Consider the following 24,100-nt stretch of genomic DNA (forward strand, 5'->3'; position numbering starts at 1 on the left):
CTCTCGCAGAGTTTGACGATGAGGCAGGAGTACGAGTGGAGGAGTCGCTGAAGGGACGCATGATGAAGAGAAAAGCTGCCGAAATGACAAGAGGAAGGTTCTTTTATACACCGAAGTCTGCCAACAAAGCAAAGAAAATGATGTATGCTGTACGAATGGAAAAGCCAGCGAACGACGTAAACCAGAGGGACGGGAAGAGCGAAGATCAGATAGGCGACTGGCTATGATCAAATAACTGACCAAGTCTTTCCCACTGGCGACGCGATTCCGTCATAGCGACGCTGTCAAACCTGGTTCGCAGGCCCTGAATAGGAAAGGGGGCGTGTCAATCCTAATCATGACGAACCACGCCCTGATCCGGGCTTGCAGCCACTGGGTCCAAGGATCTCGCCACTCAGGGCGGGTTTGAAGGCCGCCCAGGTCCTTGTGCTTGTTTAGCTTTTGCGTCCGTTTCGTTATGGATCGATCACGGACTGCATGGATTGCATCCGGCTGGGAACACGGGTCGATGATGTCATTGTTTACAAAAGGGCTAGCGTTAGGGCTCCGGACTGCCCGAACGGGAAGGGAATCAGCTGATTCGCCAGCCCTACGACAGTCTGATCGGGTGCCCATCCGCCAATCAGCGCTGGCCAAGACTACGCCGCTTTTGTTCCGACAACTTCTTCCTTCTTGGCTCAAGCTCCTGCTAGGTACCTTAGTCTCTAGCAACCCAAACCCGGACCAGTTCATGCTCAAACCCCGAATGACATGGCCTGATAAGGACAACCTTATTTTGATGTTCCGCCGGGCATGCTGACCCCGATCCGAGTCCGTGGCCGCCGAAAAAGAAGATTCTCCGATGCTGCTGATGTCCAGCAGCCCAGCTACCATGACCCTGCGACAACGGCCGCGACACGGCGACGGCCAAAGGGCGGTCGGCCCTTGATGTCCCTTGAGCAAAAGCTGACCTCCTCTCAATCTCAAAGCAACAAGCGCGCGCGCCTGCTGATCGTCAAGCCGTCGAAGCCGCGCAAAACGCGCTCGAGATTGGAGGCCCTCCCGGTGGAACTCATCGAAAAGATCTTTCTGTACTCGTTGAATGCGAACCTGCCGCGGTCATCGCCATCACTCGCATTCGCGGTCTCCAGCGAACGGATCTACCGTGCCCTCATCCTGCTAGCGTTCTGGAATGACACCTCGTCGACGTCTTCCATTACCTCCGGTACCACGATCGCGAAAATCCTCCGACCGTTAGATTACGTCCCCCTTGACTATGGCGAGCGTAAAGCCCTCCAAATCAACATCATGCGCTGTAAATGGTGCACTGTTGACCGAATTCTATCCCAACTTCCGGACCTCATGAACCTGACAATCCAACGACACTGGGTAAACGCGGGGATCAGTATGACGGCCGACGACGAAGCGGGGCTTGCGCGCTTCCTCTCGCGACAAGAAGACCGGAGCACCTTTGAAGGCACCGACACCAACAACGCCCACTACACCTTATCTATCACCCCCCTCATATCGATCCAAATCACCTGCCACGAAACCGATCAGCAGCAAACGCACCAGATCCTCGGCATGCTCAACTTCCCCGACAAAATACTCCGAGGCGGCGGCGACCACGACCCCGACCTCTTCACCCAAGAGCACGTCGCCTGTCTCGAAATCCTCCGGTTCACCAGCGGTTTCGCGCGCCCCGACCTCATCCAAACCAACATCCAAGTCTCGCGCGAAGCCACGCAAGCCGGAATCCACACAGCCTTGGTCGAGCACAACGCTCGCGCGCTCACCACCCTCCTTAAAATCGACGAATACGCGTTCCGCAGCGAGCACACCGCTGTCGGCCCCGACAACACCAGTACGCCCTATACTCTCCCGGCAGAACACTACCGCACGGCCGTGCGCGTCGCGCGCCACGACCCCTCGCTCTTCCAGCTCCTCCTCCGCGCCAGCACCGAGTCCGTCCCCGCCGACGACTCGGAGATCACACAGTGGGCCATGGACCTGAACGATTCCTTAGGCCATTGGCTGCTCGATCTGATGCTGCATCTGCCGCAGCGGGTGGAGGCTGCGAACGTGAACCCTGTCGATGGGGCGGTGTTTTATCTCGGCAGAGCGAATTCTCATTTGGGTCTCGCGAGACGTTATCTGAGGGATGTTTTGGGTGTAGAGGAACTGGGGAGTTGGATGGAGGAGACTGAGGTAGATGTGCAGGGGTTGTGGATGGAGAAGTCTGCTCCGTAGGAATTGGAGTATCTCCTTTCGGTTTTTTTCTAACAAGCTGATTGACTGGTCGACAAGCTGTACATATTTAGAACTAATATAATGAATGTAACGCTACGAATTATGGACTTGAATAGTATTAATAAATCTAATATACACATCCCCTAATCAATTTAAATAACGAAAGAAATCATCCCCAAACCACCATCCTCAAGACAAGATACAAGACAAGAGAAAGGACAAGAAAAAAAAAATCACATATTCCCCAACAACCTCACCACGCCTCTAACCCACCCCCCAACGGTAATCTGATACCCCGTCTCCACAACCCCCTTACACATCTCCCACGCCTTATACCCTTCATCCCCCTTCTGCCCGTCTCCATCCTTCGCAATCGGATAATCGACCCTCGGCGGGATCCTCGTCGCCATGACTTTCGGCCAACGATCCACACAAACACTCTTAATATTACATACTCCACGGAGTCCCTCTTCCCCAGCGAACCGTCCATATCCGGATCCCTTGAGACCGCCAAACGGTAACTGGACCGCGTAGTAAGCCCCGAAGTCGTTCACTGCGACCATTCCGGCTTGGATTCCGCGGACGCACGCGGAGATGGAAGGTTGGTCGTAGCCGAAGACAGAGCAGCCGAGGGCGTAGTCGGTGGAGTTGGCGATGGAGACGGCGTGGGGGACGGAGGAGGCGCGCATGAGGAGGAAGATCGGGGCGAAGAGTTCGGTTTGCGCGATTGCCATGTCGGGGGTGACGTCGGCGAGGAGGGTCGGGAGGAAGTAGTGTCCGTTGGGGTGGCGGGGGTGGTTGTATTGCGTGCCGCCGTGGATGAGGCGCGCGCCGTGCGAGACGGCGTCGGTGATGAGGGATTCGAGGCGCGAGAAGCCAGCCGGGGAGATCAGGGCGCCCATGTCTGGGGTGCGAGGGCCGAGAGGGGGGGAGTCGAGGAGGATGGAGCCGATGGAGAGGGATTGGATGCGGGAGGAGACGAGGGCGAGGAGGCGGTCGTAGACGCCCGGGAGGGCGATGATGCGCTCGGCGCCGACGCAGTTCTGGCCGGCGGATTGGAAGACGCCGCGCATGAGGACGGAGGCGACGGAGGGAAGCTCGCGGATGGTGCGCGCGTCGTCGAGCACCACGGCGGGATCCTTGCCGCCGAGTTCGACGGTCACCGGGGTGAGGGCCTTCGCGGCGGATTCGCAGACTTTGTGCGCGACGGGCTTGGACCCGATGAAGGTGAGCTGGGCGATGTCCGGGTGGGAGGTCAGGGAGTCGGCGACGTCGGGCAGGCAGACGACGGTCTGGACGAGGTCGCGCGAGTGGCCGCAGCTGGCCAGGGCGCCGCGGGCGACGTCGAGGAAGAAGGCGGAGGACCAGGCGGTTTGCTCGGAGGGTTTGACAACCACCGCGTTGCCCGCGAAGAGGCCGCTGATGACCGGTCCGATGAAGTTATGCAGCGGGTAGTTCCAGGAGACGCAGGCGGCGATCACACCCAGAGGTTCGTACGTGACCATGTTCTTCTTGTACATCATGAGGAAATTGGTCGGTCGGGGGGAGGGCGCCAGGGCCTTCTCGCCGTGGTCGATGGTCCATTTCAGTTTTTCAGCGGTGACGAGGATTTCTCCAAACGAGGCGTCCACTTTCGTTTTTCCGGAGTCGAGACAGCATGCGGTGGCCAATTCATCCTGATGTTCGAGAACGTATCTGCAAGGGAAGGAAATAATCCGTCAGTTACAGCACCCCTAGTATAAAGAATCATTCCACATACTTCAACAAGGTCCTCAAAACCTTCCGCCGCTCCGCAAAGTTCGTCCTCGCCCACTCCACCTGCGCATTTTTGGCGGCCTTAATCTTGCGATCGACTCCGTCCTTCGTCTCAGGCTTGGTTCCTTCCCCCAGCACTCTTCCGTCCGCGGGACAATAGCTCATGATCAACTTGTCGCTCCATTGCTACACCCAAAGACTCAGCATTAGCACTCCATCCCAATCATCTAACCAAACCTCTTCTCCATAGGAAAGAAAGAAAGAAACTTACCCCCCGAACCTGACCCTCCAACAACCTCTTCTCCTCCCCTTGCACCTCCTCCCATTTCCTCCCATTCCAATTCGGTCGCACCTCAGGGGGAATCGGCACATTGAACGCAACAGCAGCTTCTCTTTGGCCCAGCACGAACACATAGCCCAGATACACAGCGCCAAGCGAGACCAGAGCGAGACCAGCCCACGGCGCGTGCTCCGTGACCGGCTCTGCGAGGGACTCCGCGAGGGTATAAAGGGCCGGAGGGATGTAGGGTGCCCAGCTCTCCATGGTGGATGGTGTGTGGAGGCAGACAAGCAATGGTGAGGTAATTGGCAGCAGGTCCAGCCGTGAGAGGGTATTGGGGTTGTCGGCGTCGCGAATCGCGAGAGAGAAGGAATTAAATTAAGTGGTGGTTCGATGGAGGATGGGGAGCTCCGGGTGGAGCACGTGCCAAGGCGGAGATCGTAAGGGACGCTTTTTCTTCTATAGAGAGAAAGGAGGAATGCAACTGAATTGAAGGAAATGACTTTGATTATTCTTGACTATGCTATGCTGATTGATCCCCGCTTATGCTGAACATATGAAAGAAAACCCCTAGTAAATGCAATACACCACACTGACATGTCTGACCGAACTATTCCGAAGAATCTGAGGTCTCGAGCTCACTCAGTTCAGATTCAGATTGCGATTCATCCGTCTCTGAATGAGCCTTGCGACTAGCCCTTTTCTTTTTGCTCGCAGTAGACGAGTCGACCGGAGCTCCCTTCCTCTTCCCCGTCCTTGTAACAAGATGATCAATCACGCATCCTTCCTTCCACCCCGCCGAAGACTGCCCGGTGATGGCGCGACAGCGCGGACAAGTCTTCCCATGACGAATGAGCAGCTGATGAAGCGAGTATTTGAGATGATCCGGAATGCGCACCTCCAAGTGGCTGAACGCCGTGACTTCCGACGCCTTAGTCGGAGGCACCCAATTGAGCCACTTGCAGATGCGAAAGATGTGCGTGTCCACGGCGAAGCAGGGCCGCTGGAGACAGAAGAGAAGCACGCAGGCGGCGGTTTTGGGACCGATGCCGGGGTATTTCACCATCTCCACCATCGCCTGTTCCGTGCTCAAGTTATGCAGGTGGTTCAGGGAGAGGACGTTCTGATCGGCACATGCAATCTCGTACTGTTTTTTGCCGTTGTCCTTGGTCGGTAGACCGGCTGCGGGTCCATCACTATCGCCATCTGGCTTTTCATTCTCCTTCTTCTCCGCCTTCATGAGGGTATCTCTGCGTTCCTGATTCTCCTCATGCACCATATCCAGGATGGCTTTGAGATTCTTACTCTTGACATCAGCCAGCCCGCCGCTCTTGATGGCATCAAACACATCCTTCAGCGAGGCCTGCCGTACCGCATCCCAATTCACGCTCCCCTTACCGATTCCATCCTCCAAGATCCCAAACCGCTGCACCAGCCCACTAAATGCCCTAGCCGAGTTATTCCCCGTAGTAGCCCCGCTCAGTAAGGTACGGATCAGCGCGTCCAAGACCGACGGGACCTCGCCACAGCCCGTCACGGTGAGTGAGGGCTCCGGGATAGTCGTCGGTGCGACGATATCCCCATGCACGGTGGAAAGCAGACGATTGACGTCTTCACATTCCTGCGGGGTGGGATGGACCCAATCCGGGAAGGGACTGACGCCAGGTGTAAGGCCGTACAGATTCGTCTTCTTCTTGGTGACCTTCTTCGGTGATGCATTCTCAGCCAGTGTAACTGTGGCTTTGTCGACTGTGTCCTGGATCTCTGCTTTGACTTTCTTAGGACTAGTTTCGGTCTTTAGCGGTGTGGTTTTCGCTTTTGCGGTTCTAGAGCGGGCGTCTGAGTTTCCTGCTCCTGCAGCGGTCGGTTGTATCACTGTGATGGCTGCACCGAGGTTGTGGGGAAGCTCGTTGGCTGGGTCTGCCTTTGGAGTGGGCGTGGCGGGTTTAGTTTTAACTGTCTTGCGTTGTTTGGCAGCAGGTTGTTTGGTTTTCTCGGTGGCTTTTTTCTGGGCCGCTGCTCGTTTCTTTGGCACGGTGACCGGGACTTTTGGAGTGCCATTGCTAGAGTTTTCCTGAGCAGCTAGTTTTAGTGTAGATTGCGCGTTTGTGGCAAGCAATGCGGCTTGGCGCGCAGAGGAACGAGTGGTGCGGCGCTCCATGGCCAGAGGTCTGTGATACAAATAAATATATCGGGAGGTGAGACCTTTGGCAAGTATAGGTCTAGAGAACATCAAACATCAAACAAACATTGAGCATTAAGCCGCAGCCAGGGCAATTGACAGCGCAAAGATCAGAAGCAAACAAGCTTGAAGATGGAGAGTAGACGAGGAGTGGACGGAAGACAAAACTACAGGATGCGAAAGCCACGACGGCAGATGACATCACGTGATCGGCTCTCTTTTCCTGTCCATTTTTACTTTTGTGATGGAGGCAAGTATGATGAAACATATGAAAAAAATAAGTGTAGATCTTCAGCATTGGTCTATTGATAATCATTCATGCCAACGGGTATTCCAACCCTGTAAGTCCTAGCTATGCAAATGACATATCATCAGAAAGCCTCCCTGTCTCGTGTCTACGGCAAAACTCCAGTACTCCAAGTCAGGGGTATGACATCATAAAGAAATTAATCAAAAATAGATAATCCCGTAAACTTCATAATCATGGGTGGTCGGCGAAGTTGTGGATGCTGATGTCCATACGGTCCCGCACCTTAGGAGGCTCCTCCTTAGGGGCATCCTTGCGAGTGGTGTACATGCTGACCTGCGGCACCTCGGACTCGCCAGGGGAGCCGGCAGGGATGATGTTACCTTTGCCGTCCAGCTTCACTCCGTTGGCAGCGATCTGGAAGTCTTGCTCGCTGGCGAAACCATGCGTCACGGCTTCCTTGGCGCGGTCCAACGCCTTGATCTTGCGGCCCTCACCCCGGATCTCCTCTAGGTGGTCGAAGTAGCCGTCGGAAACGGGGGTGATGTAGTTGCCGCAGAAGACACCGACCTCGAAGTCACGGGGCTCCTCCAAACCGTTCTCATGAGCAATCTCGGCACAGGCACCCTTCAGGTCCTCCAGGGTCTGGTAGATGACGCTGTCGGCTCCGATGTGCTTGGCGATAGAGTCGGTGTCACGGTTGAAAGCAACGAGTTCGGCCGGCGAAGCCAGATCGATACCGTAAATGTGAGCATGCCTGTGCGTGGTTGTTAGTGACTTGTAGAAAGAATTGAGCTAGACTAATGGTAACATACGTAATCTCAGGCGCGCAGCTAGCAAAGTAGACATTCTTGGCACCGGCTTCCCTGGCCATCGTGACAATCTCTCGACTCGTGGTTCCTCGCACAATGCTATCATCAACCAAAAGGACATTTCGGTCCTTGAACTCGGCCTGCATAGCATTCAGCTTGCGACGGACACCCTTCTGCCGGGTCTTCTGCTCCGGCATGATGAAGGTCCGGAAGACGTAGCGGTTCTTGACGAAACCTTGGCAGTAAGGCTTGTCCAGATACCGGGCAACGGCAGCAGCGGACGTGGTAGACGTCTCGGGGATAGGGATAACGACGTCAATGTTCTTGACCACTTCCGATCCAAGAACATTGAGCACCCGAGCGGCGAGACGGTCACCCATCCGCTGCCGACTGCGGTACACGCTGATACCGTCGATGACCGAGTCCGGACGAGCGAAGTAGACGTATTCGAAGATATCCGGAGCGTACGCCTTCTTCGGGGCCACTTGGCGGAAGACCGGCTCACCGCCCTTCTCGATGATGACAGCCTCACCGGGCTTGATATCCCGGATGTTGGTGAAACCAAGCTGGTGCAGAGCAACCGACTCGGAAGCCATCATGTAGTCCGTACCGGGGCCGTCAGCCGAGGGCCGGGACCCCAGGACGAGCGGGCGGATACCGTACGAATCACGGAAACCCATGAGACCGAATCCTGCCAGCATGGCGGAACAGGCCCAACCACCCTCGCAGCGCTCATACATGCGAGACAGAGCAGCGAACAGATCTTCCTTGTTGACACGAGCCTTCTTGGTCTCGCTCAGCTCATCAGCGAAGATGTTCAGCATTAATTCACTGTCACTGTCCGTGTTGATGTGCCGATGAGCCTCGAGGTCCAAATACCTCTTCAGCTCGGGGGCATTGATCAGGTTGCCGTTGTGGGCCAAGCAAATTCCATATGGACTGTTCACATAGAACGGCTGGGCCTCCGCATTGGCGCTGCTTCCGGCGGTAGGGTATCGCAGATGACCGATACCCATGAAACCAGGAAGGTCAGCCACCCGAGCACCGTCCTGGAAAACCCGAGCGGCCATTCCGTTCGACTTCAATTGGTAGATACGACCGCCTGCAGCGCAGGTGGCAATACCGGCGGCATCTTGACCTCTGTCTGTATCCCAAGCAATAGAATTAGCCCGATGTTCCAACATCCCGCACGGATTCGGGTGTTTCGGAACTTACGCTGCAGAAGGTACAGAGCCTCGTGAAGGTCGACGGCGGCGGAAGACGACGGGTTCGCCTGGATCAGAGCGATGATACCACACATTTTTCAGGATAGTATATAACTCTAGAGAAGTCTTGACTATCAGTAGGAGTCCTCGAAAACACAAGAAGCCAGGAACCGAAAGATAAAAGCAAGGCAAGTAGTCAGATCGGATTCTCTCCGCAAAAAGCTTAGGTAGTCTAACATCTATAAAAAAAACCGAAATTCATCATATAATAAAAGCCAAGGACAGAAAAAGAAAACACCCCGGATTAAAACCCAAGCCGGGGAATTATGTCAAACACTCACATGCTATGAAAAAAAAATTTCTGGGCACACGCACAGAGGTGGGGTGTGGAAAGGTAGACTTTGCGGTCAAGAGAAGAAAGGAGTGAATGAAATGTCTCTCTCAAGACATAACAAGAACAGGAGATGGAAGTAAAAGAGGAATAAGATACCCAGGTCACACCCACGGAGGGATTGGATCAACGGATGACATGGTTAAGAGAAGGGTTAAGAAGGAGAAGAAAGGGCGAGGGGAAATGGGGGGATGATAATAATTCTCAGTTTCTTCTCCACTGCCAACCGAGTGAAAGACAGAATTTTTGCGGGCGCCGCTTAAGGAACCGGAAAACTCGCCGTGGGGCGGCCTGAGGATTCGCCGATGCCGGTGCTGACTCACCAGGGGGCCGCTAGCCGGTTTCGTCCCTTACTGTACGGTGGACTCCGTAGGGGATTTAAACATCCTTACAGTATCTTCAATTGAGATCATCCTGGGAAAGTGCTCATCCTCGCGTATGATCACGCTCGTCCGACAGCTGCGCTCGATCACTCTCAACCAAACTCCGAGGTCCACCGCCCTCCTCAAACGGCGCATATCTATCGATCAAATAGTACAAGTCATCGTAGGCCCTAACCCCAGGTCAGCTTTGCGCATAGAAAAAGGAGAGAATGAAGGGCCAATACTCACGTCTGACGAACGGCAGCCCCCTGGCTGTTATGGTTGACAGAGTAGATCACATTGTAGTACACCGAGTACATGCGAATCCGGTCATCCCATTCGTGTCGTGGCTCACTCGGCGCCCAATGACGCAAATAAGTGCGTGTGTACACTTGATTATGGATCTTGTTGTAATTGCATCGCCAGTTACCAATCTCCAATGCATGGGTCTTTCTATGGCGTTGATAATATTGTTGCCGCCACTATGTCTAAACGTTCACGCACATATATCGGTTTGACACCTTATATACAGGTTTGTCTTACCTTCCACGAGGAGTCGGGATTATCATCAGCGGCTACTGCAACGGTCGCATGATGGATTACAACTATAAGGCCACAGCTTGCAAGTACAATCAATCTATTGATCATGTGTTCGGCGACGACTTACAAGAGCTTCCAATCGAGATGGCGCGCACCCATGGTACATATTATCTTCTTATATCGACCGGCCCACTGGTCGCTTATGGCTGGACTGTGCAGTACGAAAGACACTCTTCAATTCCGTTGATTCTGTAATTTATTCGGGGTTTCTGGGGCACTTGCTTCTACACAATATACAACACGTTATTGGTGGACATCTTTCCGCAGAGTCCTAGTCCTGCAGCAGCGACGGCAAGTATAATGAAGTGTGCTATGGCAGCTACAGGAGTCAGTGCCCTTGAGCCTCTGCTGGAGAACATAGGATTGAGATGGTATTTCACCACACTTGGGACTTGGAGTGCAGTATTTGTGGTGTTGTGGCTGTATGGGGAATTAGAAGATATCGTATGCGGCGGAGCAGCAGAGATACACAAACACGTAGGTTCTTATTGATGACGGAACGAGTGAATCGTTGAATTACTTACTGGTAAGTTAATGGTTCCTTCAGGCCCTGGGAGTCACTTAGAGTACCGACTCACAGGCTGTGGCACAGCGCGGATAACATATCCGCTCAAGTAGACTATTCACCTTGCACCTATTCCGGTACTGTTGCCAAAAGTGCATTCGGGATGCTGACGCCCGCCATCAGCTACTCTGTCAGTCTAGCTATATCAGATCAGAACATCCTACGGCCAAAAGTCTGAATTATTTCAACTGACAGATCACTACGACACCTGTCTTCCTCACCATGACTCCCATTGGTCTTGTCTCAGATCTGACCTTTCTCTTCCATGTGTTCTATTTAGTACGCTCTATTCACTCTCACTGCACATTCACCCGCGTTTGCTCTCCCCTCACTCTTCACCAGGAGTTCACTTTCTTGGTGAATGTCTTTCATCATTCAATCCGCCGACGTAATCAAGTTATCATCTCTTTGTCGCCGTTGCCCAAAGGTCTCCTCATTATGTTCCCAAACCCTCACATATACCCTCTCCTCTCACCCTCTTCTTGTTTCTACTTACTCCTTTCCTTTTATCTACAGATTCCCCTCTGCTACTTATCCTATCCCTACGTCCCCACTATCACTCTATGCATCCCATTCTAATTCATATCTCTATCCTAATTCCTTTCTTCATTTCGTCCAAAAGTCCCGTTTATCTCATACCACTCGAACACATCCCATCCTGCGAAGAATTCCCCGACTCAAGTATCCTCGTTTCACTTCTCTGTCTTGATCCGGCTTTATAACCTCATTCTGCATCAAGCCAGTAGAATGAACGTGCATGAGATATCTGATGATGAGTTCGACGACGATAGAGATGACAGAAGTGTCACATTAGACCTTGATCCCGGTTCTGAATCGCAAGAAGTCATTGATCTGACCGAGGATACGGAGTTCTCGCTCACAGAAGATGACTATCTGACAGACGCAGAGATCCGACGACTGCTCGGAAACTGGAGAGAGAATCCATCACTCTCAACAGCCGGTCACAATTCCTACAGAACGGTGAATGACAGGATCTGGGTTGAGGATATTCTCTACGAGAAAGGCCAGTCTGTTAAATTACGCAAACAGGGGAGATATCTGAGAATCCGCTCTGTCATTCAATACACTACCGGGGAGATCTACTTTCAAGGTTGGAATATGATCAAGACGGCCAGACACAGAGAATGCTACATGCCTAAAGGTAGAGACTGGGATTCTGAACTGGTGTGGGTTACCAATGAGGATGCCGCTGAAATCAGCATTTTCGAGGTACGAAGGTTCGTGACAATCCATTTTACCAACTACTGCGACATCGCCAGCGATCGCCACCAGCACCAAGGCCTGTTCTGCCGCTTGAAGGAGACATTGGGGAAGGGGGGAGGCTCTATCCAGTATATCTCTCACCATGAAGCAGACGAAGGTTTTAGATGGAATACGACCGAGCTGCGCCGTCTATGGAGGGGAGGCGAGACGCGACCTTTCGGCCAGGCCGATCGGTTTGCCGCAAAGTTCTCCCAGCCCGTGACCGACCTGACAGGCCCAGATGACGAAGTGAGCCTTCTAAAAAGACGCAGGTGGTACACATTTGGTGATGGCTTCTGCGGCGCCGGAGGAGTCTCCTGCGGTGCCAACCAGGCCGGCCTGGAGATCAAATGGGCTTTTGATGGATCTCAACACGCCACTGAAAGTTATCGATTGAATTTCGACAATGCCGAATGTGAACTTGGTAGAATCGACCACTTCCTTACCAATGATGAAGACTTCCAAAGAGTCGATGTGAGCCACGGATCTCCCCCATGCCAGACCTTTTCACCCGCCCACACGAGCGTGGGTCGACATGACGATGCCAACTCGGCATGTATCTTCTCCTGTTCCGACTTGATCAAAACAGCCAAGCCGAGAGTTCATACGATGGAGGAAACCAGCGGGCTTTTTGATCGACATAAGGAGACCCTGAACCGGGTGATTCTGGACTTCCTTGAAGCGGGATACTCAGTACGATGGGGCCTTCTCTATTGCGTGGACTACGGAGTCCCTCAGAATCGTAAAAGATTGGTGATAATCGCTTCCGGGTAGGTCTTTTGCTTTTCCTTCCTATGATGATTGAAATCAGGCTAACTCTTCGCAGACCTGGGGAGCTTCTACCACAATTCCCCGACCCAACCCATGGGCCGCGAGAATTGGGATTGAAGCCTTTTACCACGATCAACCAGGCCATTGCAAGTATTCCAACAAGAGCCCCGGATCATGATACACAGACAGCGTACCAAGTTCCAAAGGCGCCATATGACGGAAATAAACAAGCGAAGACGATTACTTGCGGTGGCGGAGAGAACTATCATCCCTCTGGTCGCAGAGGATTCACCAACCGGGAGCTTGCATGTCTGCAAACATTCCCACTAGGATTCCGGTTTGGACGCATTGAAGTGCGAAAGCAGATTGGGAACGCCGTTCCTCCGGCGATGGCCCGGGCGTTGTATGCGGAGATCATTCGGTCATTGCAGCAAACCGACGAGACCGAGATGCGCCACTTCATACAAGAGGAGGGGGATTTTTAGGGTACATTGAACCAAGTGTGAACAGTGTCCGCGTCAGCGTTCGGATTAAGCAAGCAGCTGAGATCGAACATATCTTGGTCCACAAGTTTACTCGTTTCTTGATGCAGCCTGCGGAGTCCTCTGTCGTCCAATACACTTGGGGGGAAATTTACTTTCAAGGTTGGAATATGCATCTTGCGAAGGAAGGCTGTGAAGAGATACGACATCTCGTTCTTGATCACGAACTTCCATACGGAACAACTCCTGAAGCATCAACTAGTGGAGTTCATAATCCAGATCCGGTATTTATTTCTTTCAGGATGAATGTTTTCTTGGCGGAACTGGCTTATTTCCAGGCGGAATATTGGGGGAGACCAGATTCAGGAAAGGGATCGACCGCACATGCTTTTGGTGGGAGTTGAACAACCGAGAGGCATTGAGGCCGCGAAGTTGGTCCAAGGGGAATGGATATGAGGGATGCACTTGCAGGGACATCAATTGGAGTGATTAGAGCAATTGAGAAGTTTTTTCTGATTTTAACCATGCGTACCAGCCGTTCGGATCGAGATGCGACCGACACAACAGTAGTAAATGGAAGAATGAAATCATCTTCCTTGTGGCCGGCAATAGCCGTCGTGCAGGGCGGCCTCGGCCCGGCGTCACCAGAGCAGTCGCTCTCCTTCTCCCTCCCTTTCTTCCTCTTCTTCCGTTTCTCTCCCAACAATCGTCTTCCTTTTTCTTTTTCTTCCTCACCTCATCTCTCCTCTCCCCTCCCCCTCCCCCTTGAATCAATTCTTCTCTTACCTGAGTATATTTCTTCCTCTTCCTCTCTCTCTTTGCTCTCTTTAATCATGTCTGCCTCGTGTTCGGCGCTGAGACGGCTGACCCACAGGTCTCCCCGCACTTTCCAGTCCCGCATTGTCTCCGTCTCCAGACCGGGCGCTTCCTTCATTTCTCGCTCTCCTCTGTCCTCTGCCAACTCCTCAACTCCTCGTACATCTCGCTTCTCAACCATGGCTTCGCTTCAACAGGCTGCTCCGGCCGCCCCGGCCGACAAATCCTACGATCCCGAGATCAAGGATATGGCCGACTACATCCACGGCTACAAGATCGACTCCGATTTGGCGGTAAGCTGCCTTCACAGTCCTCGCTCCAATTGATGCTAGTTCAAAAATTCTGACGGATTCCGCGCCCGTTCTTCAGTTTGACACTGCTCGGTTGGTTTTCCTCGATACTCTGGGATGTGGGTTGGAAGCCCTGAAATTCAAGGAATGCACCAAGCTGCTGGGCCCCATTGTCGAAGGCACGGTGGTTCCTAACGGTACCAAGGTGTTTGGTACCCCCTACCAACTCGACCCCGTTAACGGTGCGTTCAACATCGGCGCCATGATCCGCTGGCTCGATTACAATGACTGCTGGCTGGCCGCTGAGTGGGGTCATCCTTCGGACAACCTCGGTGGTATCCTTGCTGTCGCCGACTGGGTGTCGCGCACCAACCGTGCCGGTGGAAATGTCGCGGGCGGCAAGATATTCACCATCAAGGACGTTCTGGAGGCTATGATCAAGGCCCACGAGATCCAGGGCGTGTTGGCGCTCGAGAACTCGTACAACCGAGTCGGCCTGGACCACGTGGTGCTGGTCAAGGTGGCCACCACTGCCGTCGTCTCCAAGATGCTGGGCTTGAGCGAGAAGCAGACCGCCGACGCCATCACCCAGGCGTGGGTGGACGGCCAGAGTCTGCGAACCTACCGACACTCCCCGAACACCATGTCGCGGAAGTCCTGGGCCGCGGGTGACGCCTGTCAGCGGGCCGTCAACCTGGTCTTGAAGGTGCAGAAGGGCGAGAGCGGACTGCACACCGTTCTGTCGGCTCCCGTTTGGGGATTCTACGACGTTCTGTTCAAGGGCAACAAGTTCAAGTTTCAGCGCCCTTACGGCAGCTACGTCATGGAGAACGTTCTCTTCAAGGTGTCTTATCCTGGTGAGTAACTTCCCAGGGACATGGAATCTTCAGTACGAGAGTTTCTCGCTAAATATGAACAGCTGAATTCCACTCGCAGACTGCCATCGAGGCTGCCCAGATCATCAACAAGAAGCTGGCGGCTATGGGCAAGAGCGCCAAGGACATCAAGGAGATCACCAACCGCACGCACGAGGCCTGTGTCCGCATCATTGACAAGCAGTTTAAGCCGATGGACAACTTTGCCGACCGTGACCACTGCGTTCAGGTGAGTTTGAATGCCTTCTCAATCCCATGAACAGCGTACTAACTACATCAGTACATGGTGGCCACCATGCTTGCCTTCAACCGATTGACGGCCAACGACTACACCGACGGCTCGGAGGCCGCCACTTCTCCCCTGGTCGAGAAGCTCCGCCAGAGCATTCGCTGCGTCGAGGACCCCAAGTTCACCCAGGACTACCACGACCCCACCAAGCGCACCATCCCCAACGCGCTGACGGTCACTCTGAACGACGGCACGGTGCTGGAGGAGGTTGTCGTGGAGGCACCTCTGGGTCACCGTCTGCGTCGCGAGGAGGCCAAGCCCGAGATTCTGGACAAGTACAAGCGCCACCTGCAGGCGCACTTTGACCAGGCTCGCATCGACCAGCTGGTTGAGCTGGGACAGAACAAGTCTGCCATCGAGAACTACGAGGTGGACAAGTACGTTGACCTGTACGTTACGGACAAGATTGCTACTGCGTAGGCGATTGGCAAGACGTGGGGAGTAATGAACTATAACCAAGGTAGAATGTTGACGGATGTATGAATTTGGCGTATATATCAGATGTTATGCAGTAGACTCAATACAGTTTTCAGACCTAGTCTTATGCAGTAGATTTCTTCCAAGAATACTGACGAACCGACGGCAAAAAGAGCTCCACAGGAGCTAACAAGCACGCAGGATAGATCGACCTGACATATGCTTCCCCGCAACCCCAGACCGGACACTGATTCGAGGGAATACCACGCCTGCATGAAGATCGATGATGGAGATTCTGCAGCCCAAGTCAAACTACGGACGAGTTTCTCCGCGCCACAACCCTTGGCTTGTTTCATAGAACTGTGCAGTGCGGCATTAGCCCTCGATGGCATGATCCACTGAAGTGTATGGAGGAGTTCTTATTAACCAGGACACCTGAATCAGGATAAATGCATGCATACCCCCCTCTCCCTGTTCTCCACATTTCGTCAACTAGCCCTACAGCCCCTGATCCCATCCAAAAACCATGTCCCTTCTCACCTCCTTCATCCTCTTCTTCACTCTCCCCATCTTCACCCTATCCACCAAACTCACCACCCGAACTACCGCCCCCGACAACTGCATCATCGTCGACCAAACCAACACCACCAATAACACCAGCACCGTATACAAAACCATCGCCGCCGCCCTCGAAAGCCTCCCCTCCTCTATCTCATCAGCATGCATCTACATCGCCTCCGGCACTTACGAAGAACAACTCGTAATCAAGTACCGTGGCAACTTGACCATCCTCGGTGAAACCAACGATACAACCACCTACGCGCATAACACGGTGACCATCACACATACGATCTCATCTCCCGAGGCCGGCTCGCTGGTCGATAGCGCTACAGTGGCGGCTGAGAGCGATGGGCTGAAGCTGTATAATATCAACGTCGTGAATGGGTTTGGGGCCGGGGCGCAGGCTGTTGCGTATGTTTGCCTCTTCCCCGTCTGCTGTTCATCGTAGGGGTAGGGGGGGCTTTTTGTGCCTTGGGTACTGGGTAGGAGGGTGTGGTGGGATAAGAGAGAGCTGACAAGTAGGGAAGACTCTCCGCGAAAGGCGACAGAATGGGCTTTTATGCTTGCCAATTCATCGGCTATCAGGATACGTTGTATGCGAAAGATGGAACGCAATATTATAAGAACTGTTATATCGAAGGTATATGCCTACACCTATATCTCCTCTTCTTTCACAACCCCTTCCCAACTAACCCCACTCAAAAGAAATGGAGAAAGGGACAAGCTAATATCCCCCAGGAGCCGTCGACTACATCTTCGGCGCCGCATCCGCCTACCTCTCAACCTGCACCATCATCTCCACCGGCAAAGGCTTCATAACCGCCATGTCACGACAACTCGAATCCGACCCGGCCTGGTACGCATTCGACTCATGCACGATCAGCGCCGCACCGGGGCTCGAAGACGAGTTAGCAGGAAAGGTGTATCTGGGACGACCATGGCGGGTCCTCGCGAGAGTAATCTATCAAAATTCTGAACTTAGTGGCATTATTAATGAAGCAGGATGGACTACGATGGCAGAGGGCGCAACGCCGCTGTTCTATGAATATGGCAATCGAGGAGAGGGAGCGGATACGGGGAAAAGGGTTTGGGAGAGTGAGATCGACGGGGAGGTGGCAAGGGAGGTGGTGTTAGGGGAAGATTGGGAGGAGTGGGTGGATATTGAGGGGGGATGGATTTAATTTTTAGATATTAAGAAGGGTGTTTTGTTGTGGGTATAGGTTTTGAGAGAAGATGGATTAGGGCTGTTCGATAACATGTGTCGCTTCTGGTGTGTATAGGAGCGTGTCGGGTATAGAATAGTTCTGGATGATCATGAGGGAACAAGCTGTTCTTCGAGTCAGACTCGTTTGCTAGCATCATATTTACTTTTACCTACACTTTCTACTTCAATAACCCCCCTAAATGCTATTTCCGCATGGATCAATTCCCTTTAGGAAAGTAAAGTTCCAATTTATCAAGAGCTAATATGAGAGTCGAACGAAATCATGGTATATATTCAATTTAGAAAGACAAATCCAGGAATCAATGATCCCTCTCCCGCTCAAAATCCGCCTTCACCTCTTCCGCGAACTTATCATCCGTCAAAATCTGACACGCCACGACGGCCATCCCCGCCGCACAGGAGAGACTCCGTTTATACGACTCGGGCGATCCGGCGCCCTTCGTGAACTGAGGCGTGTGGTTGACGCCGTCGACCGGGATAGCGAACATCCCGTGGAAACCGGGCACCGCATACGACACATTTCCTGGACTGTGTCAGTTTCAAACATGCAGAGGGTAAGTATCAGACTAGACATACCCATATCTGTGGAACCCCCGCCAAACCGCTCGTCACCCTTTCCGGCATTGTCGAACACGGTATGATGACCCATCACTCGCATAGCGGAGACGTAGTTCTGGCAAATGGGTGTGTTCGACTTCAAATCCGCATATGAGATTCCCCTGTAACAGGTCAGCAACCACTACCTCCGACTGAAATTATCATCTCATCAAAGACCATCATTATCCTTACCAGTCAAATTTAACCTTACACCCCGTCGCCGTCGCCGCCGCCTCAAAACACTTAACCACCTTTTCTGTCAACGGCTTCAACGACTTCATACTCGCCGAGCGCACATAATAATCCACCGACGCCGACATAGGGATCACATTCGGCCGATCGCCTCCATTCACAATGATACCATGAATCTTCTGACTGGGCAGGATCTGCTGCCTCAGCAGCGCAATATTCACATACGCCGCGACCACCGCATCCAGGGCGTTGATGCCCTCCCAGGGCGCGGCCGCCGCATGCGCCGGCTTCCCCGTGAACGTGACCCGCACTTTATCGTTCGCCAGATACCCGCCGGGCACGACGGTCGCGATACTCAGGAGATCCGGGTCATTCGAGACGATCGGAAACGGGTGGACCATCAAGCAGGCGTCGACGTCCTTGTATGCGCCTTTTTCCAGGAGACGAACTTTGCCGCCGCCGGATTCTTCAGCGGGCGTGCCGAGGAGGCGCACGGTGCAGGGTTCTTGTTGGTCTGAGGCGCGGAGGGCGTAGCATGTAGCTAGGAAGGCGGCGATGGAGCTCGTGGCAATGAGGTTGTGGCCGCAGGCGTGACCGATCCCAGGGAGGGCGTCGTATTCGGCATTGAAGGTCACGATGCGGCCGGTGTCGGCGGAACCGGTAGCACTGGAGCCGTGAGTGTATTGGATTTCAAAGGCCGTGGGGAGGTCGTAGACGCTGCGGCGGATTTGGAAGGCGTGGCCTTGGGATTTCAGATCTTCAAAGAGTTCGCAGATGACGTTGTGAGCGTGGTATTCTTCGTAGGCGAGTTCGGGGTCGGACCATATCTTGGGAGCGTTAGTAGAGGTTAAATGGAGGGTGAGGAAGGGCTAACTTTGTGATTGATGCTTTTCAGCTGGTCATCGTATTTATGGAGAGCCGTTTGGACGCTTTCGATGAAGCGGACTTGGGATTGTGAGACCAGCATCTTGAATGTGTCAGGAGAGTGGGTTGGTGGATGTAGACTAACTAGAACCTAGATGAGCGGTCGGAGAGATATATACGGCGTACTCGCAGATCTCGCTGAATTGCGCGAGTGATCGCCTACTTGCGACAAGCGTGCCGACATCCGACAACGGTGCACTGACTCAAGGGAGTCTACTGCCATGTTCAGCGTTGACGTGAAGCTTATCTCCAGATCTCCAGAGTCTCGGCAAGTCGTCGTGACGTCAAGTCCCGTGATTGGCGGGCCCGCGATAAGATGCACGTGACTAGCCGACAGAGCCAATCAGCACGAGGGCGTCGGCAGGTCTGGCACTAGGCCCGATAGGGCAACTGCGCACCTCAATTTCCAGGCATTTATTTTCCCATTAGTCACTAGTCTTTTCTCTCTCGCCAACTCCTCCGGATTCCTTCAAACTACTCTGGACTCGGTCTAGCAGGTCTGTTCATTCTCGGCCTCATAGCAATGCCTCCAACTCCAAGTGGGGTTCTGAATCGTATTTCCCCGCCGACCACCCCGCGGCTTTCCTCCCTTCCTCTTATCTCCATTCCTTTCTAGTTTCTACTTCCTTGCCATATTTCAGACCAAGACGGGTCGCTGTTTCATTCCTGCAGGGGAACCAACTGCATCCGACTACGATTACGAGAGAGAAAACGTCCATGGGAAGGACCTGCGATAGCCGAGACACCAAGCCAGTGGAGCAGACGGGCCACGTCGGGCTGGGTGACAATGCATAAGCTTGGCAGGAAAGCACGCTCTAAGACCGGTAAGGATCCACCGGCCTTTCGTTTTTCGTATTTAAGTTGTCTGTCCGGGGGAGGTTGCGCGAGAATTGAATTGAGTGAAAGCGTGTGAGGCTCATCAAGACAGGCTGTCGGACTTGTAGAATCCGCAAGGTGAAATGCGACGAGGAAAAGCTGTCCGTGCAAGGGCACCGGGAACCGCAATGTCGACGATGTGCCGCCGCCCAAATACTGTGCGAGTGGAAGGGCGGACCCATCCCACGGAGGACCGCAGGGCCGTCCAAGAAGAGCCAAGCCACGGAGCACCCACGCGCCGTGAGGAAAGCGACACACTCCCAAGCCCAAGCCCAAGCCCGTCCGTCGGCCGCCGTGCCTTTGCTGCCCGCGCGGGACTCGTCGCCCACGGCGCTCCAAGCCGCCAATTCTCTGGCGCTGTCCGACTCTGACCGGACCTGTCTGGCCTATCTCCAAGATTCCGCCCTGGTGGTGATTCTTGGGAAGCATTGGCCGTGGTCCACCATGTCTTATGCGTACCATCGTGTGGCCGTCAAGGAACCGATGGTGATGAGCATGATTCTGGCCAGCACCTCCAGCGAGATCCACCGATCTCGTCTACACGATCAGGACGGCGCACGTGCTGGCAGGGCGGGCGGTGATTCGTGCGATCTCGATGGTCGGTCGCATTACGGCCGCGCCATGGCGGGTCTGCGTGACGCCTTGAAACGAGACGTGAACGCGCCGGGCCAGATCGAGGCCATCTTCATCACCCTCTGGCTGATGGTCGATTACGAGAACCGGTTTGGGAGCGGCGCGACTGGCATTAACGTTCATGTGCGAGGCATTCTGTCGTTGCTGTTCCATCATGTCGTGCCTCTGCTCAAGGGCTCGAAACAGAGTCCGCCGGCGGCGATCACTTCTGCCCTAAATCCCGCCGAGACGCCGGCGGAGAGCAGTTCCATGGTTGAGGGGGACGACGAGAGTCGTCTCCTACCCCAACAGGTGAGCAGTAGTAGCCCGCCCGCGGAGCAGCATACAGGCAAACTCCGGTCGACGTCGGTGCCGCTGTTTCTGCTCTGGACGCTGTACTTCTTCACACCGGGGGCACTGTTCTGCGGTCCCGGGAGCACGGGCGTGGACGACGTTGACCTCTTTCGCCTCTTCATCCGTGCGGAATCAGGAAAGACGGAGCTGAGTTTGCCAGAGCTCTACAAAATCAGTAGACAGTCGCCGTCACGGTTCTGGGGGGAGACCTATCCGGCGACGGCCCAATTGGATGATCTGGAGAATCTCCCTGGCCTGACCTTGTATCACCGCAGCCATGTGACCCAATTCCACATCACCGAATTCTACCGACAGGGCATGCCCAGCTGTTTGTCGCAGTCTGCATGGGCCCAGAATTCGTATCGGCAGATAGTGGACGAGATTGCAACGATATCCGACGTAAGAAAAAGACTTGGCACTGTGGTTTTCGGCTAAATCGGCCGGTTTTATTTTGGGGAAGTCGAGATGTTGAGTCGAAAAGCAAACGGAAGCTAACCCATTACTGTCAATGCAGGAGTTCGAGCTTCTTCTCTCGTCCGCCAAAGCCGCGCCATCCTGTGAGATCGTAGGGGATGGCCGGAGGGTGATGGAAACGGTATATTGGGCATCAATCACTTTCTACAGCACCATCGTATACCTTCATCTCTGCACGGCGGGAACACCGGAGCAGGAGCAGCAAGAAAAACCGGCGCCGGACGAGGAAAAACAAGGCCGGGAGCACCACGGCAGACGCCAACAGCACATCCATGCGCGTGGCGAAGCCGTGTCACTGGTGCTAGAACTCGCGTTGAAGTTGCATCGCAGCCGACCCCGACTGATGATTCGGATCGTGTGGCCCCTGTTCCTGGCCGGTATCGCCACGCACGATCCTATCTATCAAGATTGGGTGTCGATCCGGTTGCGGGAGCTGGGCCGCTACGGGCAGAACTACAGTCGGGTGAGCAGACACTTTGATGAGATTATCCGGGGAAAAGAGGACTCGTTCCGTATTCTGCATACTCCTGCGGGAGGGACAGGGAGTACGAGTCTTGCTTAGAAGACGAGGAAGTTATCTCGCAGCGAACACATACAATCGATTGCTGGAATGCTCGAAGTTTTGAATGCTACGTATGCGCATCGAAAGATGACACGGCAGATGTGAATGATGAATTCTGAACTGACCTGTGTCCATTTGTCAGCCAGCCAGTAAAATAGTTAGTTAAACCTGACTACGTTGGTAGTTTGCAGCACCACCCAGGCCATACCAAAGCGAACCGAATCCCCGCTACAGGATTAATTTTAAAGGACAATCGAAACAGCACCCAGACAACGTAGCACCCACCAAATCGGGATCTAGACAGCGACGAAACCTGCACCGTGACGACAGCAGTCTGGGCCAGTCACCGCGTGACAAGAATCCCAGCATCCATCCATCCACTCTCAGGGATCCGGAACAGCTCTCAAGGGTAAGTAGGATCCGCGAAGAGAGACACAGTAAACCGAACATTCTAGAATCCTTCTGGAGGGATAGTCTAGCCGGACTGGATAACAAGACTGGACCGGAGATAGATAGGAAAAAGGCAGTGCAGCAGGGATCATGATCATCTTTCTTCCCCTCTAGTCTCTAGTCTCTAGTTACCTGACACGATCCATCTGACGGCAGTTCAGGGACCCGACAACACCACTCCTGACCCTAACTAGTAAATTAATATTGACCCTGAACCAAACCTATTCCAGCTACACTCCACCGTGCCGAGTCCTTGGCGTGAAGCACTACTCTATACTACTCGTTAGTTCAAGATAGGCTGATAGGCTGATAGCAAGCCAGCCTTGTCTGGAGCCCCTCATCGCGGAATCCTGGAAAGTAGTTAACTGTGCGTACTCAGACTAGATTAGCCAGTCGACCGTCGACACCAAGAAACAACCGTACCCGTATTAATCATACATAGACATTGGCATAAGGAATGCCGGTTTCCGGCGGTTCTAACATCTAACATCCACTTCCACGGTCTTCTAATAATAACAGTTAGGGTTATCCGTCAAAATGGGTGGGGGCCATTTCCCTACCGCAAAGTTCCCCCTCATAAACCTAATTATCATACGGAAATAATGAGGATGATGATCACGGCCCTGAAAATGTATAAAAATATACCAAATCCATAACCCAGTCATGGGGACGCCATGAATTCTGATCCATGGTATGGTGGTCTATAATAAGCCCGTTATGGTTTACTCCCGGTCTCTCGCGGAGAGACAGACCGTGGGTGCACTCCGTAGACTCCGTAGACTCGGTGCAGGGCACTGGGCTGATCGACAGCATCGCGTGATCGGATAGTTTGGTTTAACTAGTCCATTCTAGTTTAGTTTCTGTTCATTGTTGAATTGAATTTCCCGGGCGTGGAGTCTTGGAGTCTGGGACTGTCGCTGTGATAATCATGATGAATGTGGACCGCTCCTAGTTCTGAAGGATTATGTCATGGCGAAGTCAATGGCTGAACCGTTTCTATTCGTGCTGTGTACCTCTACTTCTGATATTTTCTTCAATTCTGATGAGAAGCAACAAGACAAAATAAAATAATTTCAATTAAATTAGAAAGATAAATGTCCGAAAATCCCACCCAGAACCTGACTAAGAAACCAACCATAACTAACTAGTTAGTTAACTCCAACAGCAAATTCATACTCTGTATTGAGCACATAACTAACCAGTAACACTCATCAAAAACAGAGATCCACCCCAGTGCGCCTAATCAACTAAGACTGCAAATGGAAATGGATGGGGGACGCCGCACGCGACAGTTTCCTTCTTCGAACATGTCAGATTGCGCCGTCTTGGCGATTTCTTGGTTTGGAGGCCGATTACTGCTTGGGGATGGGCGATGGGATCTATCTTTACTGTTGAATCTCGACTTTGAATATGGGGTACGGGGTAGACAATTGGGTTAGACT

The 24,100-nt window shown here is 53.3% G+C and overlaps 8 protein-coding genes across 8 annotated transcripts; 4 read left to right on the forward strand and 4 right to left on the reverse strand.

Moving 5' to 3' along the window:
- Positions 1 to 792: 792 nt before the first annotated feature.
- Positions 793 to 2,229, forward strand: KD926_005628 (uncharacterized protein; the record flags this gene model as incomplete). Its single annotated transcript, XM_053098815.1, has 1 exon — positions 793 to 2,229. The coding sequence occupies one exon, from the start codon at positions 793 to 795 to the stop codon at positions 2,227 to 2,229; it is 1,437 nt and encodes a 478-aa protein (XP_052957314.1).
- Positions 2,230 to 2,462: 233 nt separating this feature from the next.
- KD926_005629 (aldehyde dehydrogenase family protein) lies at positions 2,463 to 4,528 on the reverse strand (the record flags this gene model as incomplete). The annotated part of the gene is made up of 3 exons (XM_053098816.1): positions 2,463 to 3,924; positions 3,989 to 4,170; positions 4,256 to 4,528. The coding sequence occupies 3 exons, from the start codon at positions 4,526 to 4,528 to the stop codon at positions 2,463 to 2,465; spliced, it is 1,917 nt and encodes a 638-aa protein (XP_052957315.1).
- Positions 4,529 to 4,874: 346 nt separating this feature from the next.
- On the reverse strand, positions 4,875 to 6,425 carry KD926_005630 (endonuclease III domain-containing protein; the record flags this gene model as incomplete). Its single annotated transcript, XM_053098817.1, has 1 exon — positions 4,875 to 6,425. One exon carries the CDS (start codon positions 6,423 to 6,425, stop codon positions 4,875 to 4,877), a length of 1,551 nt encoding a protein of 516 aa, XP_052957316.1.
- Positions 6,426 to 6,927: 502 nt separating this feature from the next.
- KD926_005631 (amidophosphoribosyltransferase) lies at positions 6,928 to 8,805 on the reverse strand (the record flags this gene model as incomplete). Its single annotated transcript, XM_053098819.1, has 3 exons — positions 6,928 to 7,450; positions 7,509 to 8,649; positions 8,721 to 8,805. The coding sequence occupies 3 exons, from the start codon at positions 8,803 to 8,805 to the stop codon at positions 6,928 to 6,930; spliced, it is 1,749 nt and encodes a 582-aa protein (XP_052957317.1).
- Positions 8,806 to 11,375: 2,570 nt separating this feature from the next.
- On the forward strand, positions 11,376 to 15,834 carry KD926_005632 (C-5 cytosine methyltransferase DmtA; the record flags this gene model as incomplete). Its single annotated transcript, XM_053098820.1, has 6 exons — positions 11,376 to 12,661; positions 12,718 to 13,083; positions 14,019 to 14,253; positions 14,330 to 15,107; positions 15,170 to 15,354; positions 15,406 to 15,834. The coding sequence occupies 6 exons, from the start codon at positions 11,376 to 11,378 to the stop codon at positions 15,832 to 15,834; spliced, it is 3,279 nt and encodes a 1,092-aa protein (XP_052957318.1).
- A 523-nt stretch (positions 15,835 to 16,357) lies between these two features.
- On the forward strand, positions 16,358 to 17,573 carry pmeA (putative pectin methylesterase; the record flags this gene model as incomplete). The annotated part of the gene is made up of 3 exons (XM_053098821.1): positions 16,358 to 16,803; positions 16,920 to 17,032; positions 17,131 to 17,573. 3 exons carry the CDS (start codon positions 16,358 to 16,360, stop codon positions 17,571 to 17,573), a joined length of 1,002 nt encoding a protein of 333 aa, XP_052957319.1.
- Positions 17,574 to 17,916: 343 nt separating this feature from the next.
- On the reverse strand, positions 17,917 to 19,373 carry KD926_005634 (M20 family metallopeptidase; the record flags this gene model as incomplete). Its single annotated transcript, XM_053098822.1, has 4 exons — positions 17,917 to 18,140; positions 18,194 to 18,336; positions 18,407 to 19,233; positions 19,281 to 19,373. The coding sequence occupies 4 exons, from the start codon at positions 19,371 to 19,373 to the stop codon at positions 17,917 to 17,919; spliced, it is 1,287 nt and encodes a 428-aa protein (XP_052957320.1).
- A 744-nt stretch (positions 19,374 to 20,117) lies between these two features.
- Positions 20,118 to 22,208, forward strand: KD926_005635 (uncharacterized protein; the record flags this gene model as incomplete). The annotated part of the gene is made up of 3 exons (XM_053098823.1): positions 20,118 to 20,154; positions 20,259 to 21,571; positions 21,687 to 22,208. 3 exons carry the CDS (start codon positions 20,118 to 20,120, stop codon positions 22,206 to 22,208), a joined length of 1,872 nt encoding a protein of 623 aa, XP_052957321.1.
- Between the last annotated feature and the right edge of the window lie 1,892 nt (positions 22,209 to 24,100).

This window comes from Aspergillus affinis (genome assembly GCF_023601865.1).
Source record: "Aspergillus affinis strain CMG 70 chromosome Unknown NODE_28_length_305421_cov_87_880826, whole genome shotgun sequence".
In the NCBI taxonomy this organism is placed as follows: Eukaryota; Fungi; Ascomycota; class Eurotiomycetes; order Eurotiales; family Aspergillaceae; genus Aspergillus; species Aspergillus affinis.